The 9,655-nt window shown below is 34.1% G+C and overlaps 1 protein-coding gene across 1 annotated transcript in view; it reads right to left on the bottom strand.

Moving 5' to 3' along the window:
• Positions 1-8,300, bottom strand: part of LOC107045253 — a 24,995-nt gene extending 16,695 nt beyond the window's left edge. Inside the window, exons 1-4 of the mRNA XM_015267444.1 lie at positions 7,852-8,300; positions 7,588-7,709; positions 6,702-6,878; positions 6,486-6,625 (exon numbers count right to left, since the gene is read on the bottom strand). Of these exons, the coding sequence (XP_015122930.1) occupies positions 6,486-6,625; positions 6,702-6,878; positions 7,588-7,709; positions 7,852-8,079 (667 nt within the window). The 5' untranslated portion in view covers positions 8,080-8,300. The remainder of the gene's footprint in view (positions 1-6,485; positions 6,626-6,701; positions 6,879-7,587; positions 7,710-7,851) is intronic.
• Positions 8,301-9,655: the final 1,355 nt, after the last annotated feature.

Below are 9,655 nucleotides of genomic sequence, written 5' to 3'. Positions count from 1 at the left end.
CGTATAGAAAATTTCTATACGATTTTTTCATACGTGCGATTGGAAGCATGGTACCGTGGAGGTAGGAGTATCGGGACAGGAAGGAGTATCTGGACACCAAGCGCAGTTTGTTAATAATTCTTGATTTTAGGCACTTATTTAACCTCAAATCGCCGCGGATCAAAAGTTAATGGAACGAAAGATATTTTTTTTGCTTATTAAACAGCGGTTTTTTACTCTCAGGGGTAAATTGATATTTAAAATTAATTTTTTTCGGCGGTCAATCGTATCGCGATGCCTCCAATGGCCGTTGCGTAACTAAAAAGGTTAGAGTTGCTCGTCAGTGTATTGTCATGAAAACAGGAAAATGTAAGTGAACATTACAATGTAGCTTATTTAAATAGGAACATAATTATGTAAAATAAGTTTAGAGACCTTCAGAACACTTTAAAATACCCGCAAATAAGAAAAATCACGTGTCCAGGTACTGCATCAGTTGCAAAGCAATCTGATGCAGTAGACGGACACTTGTTTTGTACCCATTGTAACCTCAATGTAAACTTTTGCTGTCTGACATTTCTTGTTGAATGTGAGAGGTGAATCGATATCACCTCTGTTAATCCATTAATTGTATATTGTAGGGGGAAAATAAAAAAACCAGTTGAAAGAAAACTATTAAAAAAATAAATCGCAAATAATTATGTTACATTAATTTTCACAAATTTTTATATGGAGTTCTGTTTTGCAACCATTTATCCAATAAATGTTCAAACTTATCAAATTGTATCAATTATTTGGCAGTACGCGTACAGAAAACCATACTGTCCAGATACTGCACCCTCACTTGTCCGGATACTGCATCCAGGTGCATTTTGGTGTCCAGATACTACTGCTTCAGAGACTTAATATATTTATGCCAATATTAATTTAATTATAAATAATTTCCACAACTATTTGACTTCCTTTTGTTCGAAACATGATCAGAATCACTTTCCATTCGTTCAATTTATTTATTTCCGACTTGGCTTATGAAATTAACGTGTTTTGCCGTCGAAAAATTCTTAGATGTCCCGATACTCCTAGCTCCACGGTATTCGTCGGATTTTGACATTCTCTAATTTTGCTTGGAAATGATGTAGAATGGTATGAAAGGTGAAGAAATTATGTTTTTAGAAAATGTATGTATGTCCCGGTCTGATAGTTCGGTTTTTGAGTTACCACTTTTTAGAAAATATAACATTAATACGGGAAAATTCATTGATATGGACGTGAAATTATGACTCATACTAGGTACTATTAAGCTCGAGTTTGATGCACAGTTTCTGCCCGATCGGTTCAGTAGTTCCTGAGATATTTAACTTTTTGTATAAAACTATATTGGTCAATATCTCAAAAACTGCTTGATCGATTTAATTTTTTTTCTCAAAATACTCGTCTCGATGTCTTCTATCTAGGTCAATCAAAATATATGTACCCGTTTATACAAAGTTTTGGAGATTCATTTCAATTAATCAACTCCGTATAAGCAATTTTACATTTTTGGTGTNTATAATTATGTAAAATAAGTTTAGAGACCTTCAGAACACTTTAAAATACCCGCAAATAAGAAAAATCACGTGTCCAGGTACTGCATCAGTTGCAAAGCAATCTGATGCAGTAGACGGACACTTGTTTTGTACCCATTGTAACCTCAATGTAAACTTTTGCTGTCTGACATTTCTTGTTGAATGTGAGAGGTGAATCGATATCACCTCTGTTAATCCATTAATTGTATATTGTAGGGGGAAAATAAAAAAACCAGTTGAAAGAAAACTATTAAAAAAATAAATCGCAAATAATTATGTTACATTAATTTTCACAAATTTTTATATGGAGTTCTGTTTTGCAACCATTTATCCAATAAATGTTCAAACTTATCAAATTGTATCAATTATTTGGCAGTACGCGTACAGAAAACCATACTGTCCAGATACTGCACCCTCACTTGTCCGGATACTGCATCCAGGTGCATTTTGGTGTCCAGATACTACTGCTTCAGAGACTTAATATATTTATGCCAATATTAATTTAATTATAAATAATTTCCACAACTATTTGACTTCCTTTTGTTCGAAACATGATCAGAATCACTTTCCATTCGTTCAATTTATTTATTTCCGACTTGGCTTATGAAATTAACGTGTTTTGCCGTCGAAAAATTCTTAGATGTCCCGATACTCCTAGCTCCACGGTATTCGTCGGATTTTGACATTCTCTAATTTTGCTTGGAAATGATGTAGAATGGTATGAAAGGTGAAGAAATTATGTTTTTAGAAAATGTATGTATGTCCCGGTCTGATAGTTCGGTTTTTGAGTTACCACTTTTTAGAAAATATAACATTAATACGGGAAAATTCATTGATATGGACGTGAAATTATGACTCATACTAGGTACTATTAAGCTCGAGTTTGATGCACAGTTTCTGCCCGATCGGTTCAGTAGTTCCTGAGATATTTAACTTTTTGTATAAAACTATATTGGTCAATATCTCAAAAACTACTTGACCGATTTCATTTTATTTTCAAAATACTCGTCTCGATGTCTTCTATCTAAAAGTTTTCGAGATATTGCCGATTTTCCATTTTTTCCTTAAATTCTTTGTACGCGCGATAACTCGACAAGAAATTGAGATAGAAGATTGAAATTTGGTATCATTGTAGCTCCCATAACACCAAAGGTTGGTATTTTGGCTGAGCGATATCGGTGCAGTAGTTCCAGAGACATTCAACCATTTGTATAAAACTATATTGGTCAATATCTCAAAAACTACTTGACCGATTTCATTTTATTTTCAAAATACTCGTCTCGATGTCTTCTATCTAAAAGTTTTCGAGATATTGCCGATTTTCCATTTTTTCCTTAAATTCTTTGTACGCGCGATAACTCGACAAGAAATTGAGATAGAAGATTGAAATTTGGTATCATTGTAGCTCCCATAACACCAAAGGTTGGTATTTTGGCTGAGCGATATCGGTGCAGTAGTTCCAGAGACATTCAACCATTTGTATAAAACTATATTGGTCAATATCTCAAAAACTACTTGACCGATTTCATTTTATTTTCAAAATACTCGTCTCGATGTCTTCTATCTAAAAGTTTTCGAGATATTGCCGATTTTCCATTTTTTCCTTAAATTCTTTGTACGCGCGATAACTCGACAAGAAATTGAGATAGAAGATTGAAATTTGGTATCATTGTAGCTCCCATAACACCAAAGGTTGGTATTTTGGCTGAGCGATATCGGTGCAGTAGTTCCAGAGACATTCAACCATTTGTATAAAACTATATTGGTCAATATCTCAAAAACTACTTGACCGATTTCATTTTATTTTCAAAATACTCGTCTCGATGTCTTCTATCTAAAAGTTTTCGAGATATTGCCGATTTTCCATTTTTTCCTTAAATTCTTTGTACGCGCGATAACTCAACAAGAAATTGAGATAGAAGATTGAAATTTGGTATCATTGTAACTCCCATAACATCAAAGATTGGTATTTTGGCTGAGCGATATCGGTCCAGTAGTTCCAGAGATATTCAACCTTTTGTATAAAACTATATTGGTCAATATCTCAAAAACTGCTTGATCGATTTAATTTTTTTTCTCAAAATACTCGTCTCGATGTCTTCTATCTAGGTCAATCAAAATATATGTACCCGTTTATACAAAGTTTTGGAGATTCATTTCAATTAATCAACTCCGTATAAGCAATTTTACATTTTTGGTGTTTCCTAAATTCTTTGTTCGCATAATAACTTGAAGAAAAATTGGGATAGGCATGTGACGTGACAAAATAGTTTCTCCTGAAAAAGGGAATTGCTATGGATCCATTCGGAAGCTTACTACCAATGGAATTGGTAGAAATAAAAAATTAAAATATAAATAACACATAAAGTAACAGTCACATGCCTTCCACAATATAAGAGCAGTCAACTGCTTGTTGAAATAACAATTATCTACAATATTGAGTTAAACCGTGTGTAAATGTGTGTTTAATTGTAGGAAGGATTGTCAAGAAATCTTTCTTATGGAAAGGATCTAGCCGGATAGACATGATGAATCTCCCGCCCTCACATCGCGAATTTCAATGCGGGAATTTTTTCACGTATTTATCACCAAAAGAAAACAATCCGGTGCAAAATTTCAGATCATTATATTGTTTTTCTGAATTTTAATGGTTAACAACAGTTTTAATCCTATTTTTTTGCGTACTTACAAGTCAACTAAAAATCTGAAAAAAATCTGAAAAATCAAAAACATCTTACATTTGGAGAAAAAATGTTGTGTTTCAGTTTTTATTGCTGAACTATATTTTTAATTGGCTCTTTTTTCATTTCAAAAATCATTCTGATAGGTATAAATTTTTCTACTACTTTGACAAATATTGACAAATATTGACGAGATTCTCCATTCTCTACATTGTAAGAAAAAAAAGTTCCAAAATTCCATCGGCAACACATTAAAAAAAAATAAGAACGGTGAATTTTTGCATTTTTCACTGAAAATCCTTTCACGAATCAATTCTTTGGGTCTGTTAATTAATCATTATGACTGGCTTAGTATTGTGACATATCATATTTCTATCAGAGTGCGTCCCCGGGACAAAATGGAATGCAGGGTATGATGAAACCCTGAAGCAAAATGAGACTCATTTAAATTTCGATTTCCATCACATTCAGGTTCAGAAATCGTCGAAGAAATCAAATTGATCAAACAGTAGGGATCAATTAAGAGTCAAACATAATTGACTAGATATTGCAAATCAAATCCTCTATTCTCAAAAGATTAGATTGATTTTCTCCATTAAAATTCACAAGTTGGGTTTACACTTACTTCACAGTGAAAATCAGTGAAGATGAGCAGACAAATGAAAGGCAATATGATCAGGAGGGCCAAAATATAAGGATCAAATGGAAGAGAAACAAAATGAACGAAAGGAAAAGAAAATCATATAGGGTAAACGGTAGCGGGTAAGTCAAATTATATTTACAAAAATGAGCAAAACAAATAAAAATATACTCAGGAGGACCGAATCCAAGACGCTTGTCATATTTGTAGCCTTGTTATTTCATTGAGGAAGCACTTCTCTGAAAATTTCACCTGGTAATTTAGGTCTTCGTTGAATATTGTCAGGAATGCCCACGAAATAATTCTCGAAAAATACCCTCCCTCGAACTTGTGCTCTCAGAGAAGAGGATCAAAATCTCCAATTCAATTTTCCTTTTCCAACCAAAAAGAACATCCACGGAGTAACATCAATTAACTACCTAGATTTCACTGCTTGAATATGTACAGGGACATCTCACGATTCCTATAGAAATCCTCCCTTAAAAACTTTTATTAAAAAAAAATTAATCAAAGAGCTAGTGTGATAATTTTGCTTTTATTTATTGAATATTTTTTCCCTCACCTTTCACCAGGAGATGAGGGTTTAAACTTGAAACATTCTGGATTTGTTCTGATGCTGGAATAAAGCAATTGGGTTGAATATTTTCCTCACGTATTCACCTATTCGATCATGTATTAAAAACTGTTTGCTACATCGTCACATCGCTCAAAGCCATTCGGAATTGATGACTGACAATCCACCCTAATTCACCGAGAAGTATTAATAGCAACAAATGGAATTATACACTCTATACAAAGAATTATGAGTGTGATAATGTATTCGCTCGATCCCAGTGACGATTTTCGATGCACAGCTCGTACAAAATCTGATTGGCCCTCGTTTTTTTTTATTTTCATTTTTTCATTTTTGAGCTATAATAGTTGCCTCATGATAGTGATTTCACGATGTTTGACGTTTATTTGACTGATTTCTGCAAAGCTTTTCGAACCCATATTTGATAGAAACCGAAATTCAAATGAAAGTTTGATTTTGATTCAAAATCTCATCATATTTTTCATTTTTCCCTATGGTTACTCTCTCACACAATTATGATATGTCACATTAGTAGGCTGGTCATAAGGATCAAGTAACAGACTCCTAGAGGTGATTCATGAAAGAATTTCCTATGAAAAATGCAAAAATTCATCGTTTCTATTTTTTTTTTAATGTTGCAGGTGGAATTTTCAAACTTTTTTTTCTCAAAATGTCGGGAATTGTGGTACTATACTTATAAGAATGATTGTTTAAAAGAAAGAAGAGCCAATCAAAAATCTAATTTAATAATAAAAAATAAAACAAAAAATTTCTTCTTCAATTCTAAGGTGTTTTTGATTTTTGAAAATTTTTTCAGATTTTTAGGTAACGTTCAAGTACGCAAGAAAAAATTAAATTGAAAATAAAAATAGTTTTTTCACCATTACAATTGAAAGGGAATCAATATAATCATCTGAAATCTTGCACAAAATTGTTGTCTCAAATGATGAATATGTGAAAAAAATTATCACAGTGAAATTCGCTGGGGCAGATTCATCATGCTTATCTGACTAGACCCTTTTTTGTCTGATTGATTGTTCACTCACTCGTGAGAAATACTTCAGCTATCCTTGCGAGGCTGTTGTCTCGCACGGGGTCCATTATTCTAATCTTGAGCTCAACCACAAACTCCTGAGCTTGCACCACTAGCATCAGGAATAGTTTATGTGGGTGATCCCTCGACAATCTGTATAAAATAAAAGTAGAAAATGTATAACCGGTTTTTCCGGACGTTGGAATTTTACTGCATATCCGAGACTTACTCTTCGACAATTTGCTGTAGCTCAGCATACTCTTGAGGATCACACTGATACTTTGAAATTTTATTAACATATGGAGACTCGATGGCCGCATTGAACACAGAGCGTATGTATGCCCTCAGCTTTAATCCTTGAGATTGCCACCTCCATATTGTTTCCATTTTTTCCTTCAAGAATGCTCTGTTTTGGAATTAGTGCAATGATTAATACAATCAACAATATTTATACTTATTCTTGTGGTGAAGTGATGGAAGTGAACCACTTCAAAATTAATTTACAACTTTAATTTACATACATTTATAGAATAAAAAGGTTTGAAGGAATTTTTCAACAGATTATTCTCATAAAGAATTCGGCGGTCTACAAAAGAGGTCTCTTGCTTTCTTTCAGTAAACTCATTACTTTCATAGTTGGCAACAAAACTAATATAGTAATAATTCACGTACAGATAATTGTGCACATATTTAAAAATAACAAAATTAGAGTAATTGATTGAAGAATCCTTGTAGGCCTTCCCATGACCTCCAAAAAGGGTCTTTAGGTATTTTTCTGTAAACCTACTGTACAATATTTTCCTGTGAATTTTCAACTCCTTGACAGCATTGCGAAATATACGAACTAATAGAAAGATTTTCTTGCAGCTCCGATTTCACAGATATTTGCAATAATAACTGCAAATTTATCCATAAGCTAATATTTCACGAATAGATTTTTCTCCAAATATCTTGAGGACTGATACGACTATAGGAATTACAAATGAAAAAAAAATTGTCTTGATATCTGTCTCCAAATTTTTTAAGTTGAAAAATATCTGTAAATCAATAGTGCAAATTTTTTTAGCTCCCTTCCTTCCCTGATCCACCACAAATTCAAGTAAATGAATAAAAACCTCTGAACAGTGCAGGATTCACAGGAACAATTTTCTGGATGTCTCACAATGGGTTTTTTATCGAACATTGGCGATGCATTTAGCCTCTGCTCATAAGCCGAAATTACGTTCTCGACGCCTCCCTTAACATACAATAAACAATCAAAAAATCATTGTTGAATGTAAACTCGCAACAAAAGAATGTGAGAATGTGGAATGAAAAACAAGGAAAAAAGAGTGAGAAGAAAGAATGAAGGAGAAAGCGAAAGGGTCAAACGAACTAACCATTTGTACTGGCTCGAATAAAAAATTCTCAGGGACAACGTCAAGGGCATCAGGTGCACCATCATCTTGTTGTCGTTGATCCTGAGCCATTGGATCATCATCAGACTCATTACTGTCGTCTTGTGAATCATTATCATGGGGCTCCTTAGCCAGGACGTCACCCATTGTAACACCGTTTGTTTCACTTGTCCTGTCGCACTGACTATCCGTCTCGTCGCTACCACTCATGCTTAGATAAACCGTTTTTAATTATACGTTTTTAAATAACAAAAATACCGCCAACACGATAGACTTTACTGTTGATTGTGTCTCAACTGTTGTTAATGTTTTAAAACACTTCAATCGATAGGAGATTCGTTTTTTTTACTCTCTGGCGGATGTTTTTTTCGGTGTTCGCAGGCACGGGAACAGAGGTTTCAGCCGCGTACCGCGTAAACACCTATCACCGCGCTGCTACAGTCAACATTCGTTCAATGGCGGACAGTGTGCTCTGAGCGGAATTTAGTTGAGTGGAGATCATAGAGGGGGAGACACTATTGATGATGCTCCGGCGGGATATTTTGAATTTTTTCAATCATAAGCAGGTGGTTTATAAAGATTGCGCCATTCATGTAAAATAGGCAAAAAAAATATCCTCATAATATTTAAAATATATTTTCGATTCTTTCAGAAACATTTTATGGACTATTTTACATGAATGGTGCAATTTTTTATTTAAAAAAACAAAATAGCTATGTAAGAGTCGTATTTCAAAAAACTAATTCGTAATTGTTATTGTAAACATTTTTTCAAAAAATTTGAAAGAAAGACCTCTGTAGCTCGAAAATTGGAGGCCCTGGACTATTTTTAATATTTAAAGCATCTGCGGGGCAAACAAGCAATTAACAATTTTTTTTTTCTTAATCTTAATATCTGAAATCATATTCCAATGGTCCGCGACTTTTAAAACTCATAGTAGTCTCCCCTTAATTAATTTTGAAAAACTATCATCCGAAGGTGCAACATAGGAAAACCTGCCCATCAACGTGAGAATCCATAATACAACGTGAGAATTCATAATATTCTATGCAATTTCTCAAAGAGATTGAGATTCACTAACAGCGACCTCATCGAATTCGTGCATAGAAGTTCGGGTCTGGTCGCGAATTAAGAGTTACTGTTTCGTGATAACAATGAAAAGGAAGAAAAATAAGTGGGATATTGCTTTCAATTTTCATCAATTATTGTACCTGCTTTTGCTAATAAATTAGCAATATGCGTTCGAATGGATATAAGACCCCCATAAAATCCACAAGACCCCATAAGATTCTCATGAGACCCCCATAGAATAAAACAATATTAGTCTAAGATTGACGCTAGGTTGGTGCAAGGTGGGCGCAAAGTTGGCGCAAGATTGGTGCGATGTTAATCTAAGGTTGCTGCAAGGTTGGTCCAATGTTGGCGCATGGTTTTTTGGCTATAATTCGAAAACTGATAATTGCACCGAGACCATGTTCGAACTCGGCCTGGATAACATGAATATGAATGTTTCTATCACAAATTCAATCGATTTGGACAATTATTTTTTTAGTTACCGTGGCAAGACGGAATCGGTCACAGACATACACATACATACATACATCCGGACCTGCTCTAAAAACATCATATTCTAATTTCTGAGCCGAGAATTAGTTAATTAACAATTTTGAGCAATACAATGCTTCCATTCGGAAAATTGAGTCGGTGACTTTTTCAAAAATATCTCCGTAACTAAGGGAGATAGCTCATTTTTACGAAAATTTGGATGGGAGGGGGGGGGGGGGGG

The sequence above is a fragment of the Diachasma alloeum genome, unplaced genomic scaffold (genome assembly GCF_001412515.2).
Source record: "Diachasma alloeum isolate Michigan unplaced genomic scaffold, Dall2.0 Dall_scaffold_00900, whole genome shotgun sequence".
NCBI lineage: Eukaryota > Metazoa > Arthropoda > Insecta > Hymenoptera > Braconidae > Diachasma > Diachasma alloeum.
This window is presented reverse-complemented; position numbering and strand designations above follow the sequence as displayed.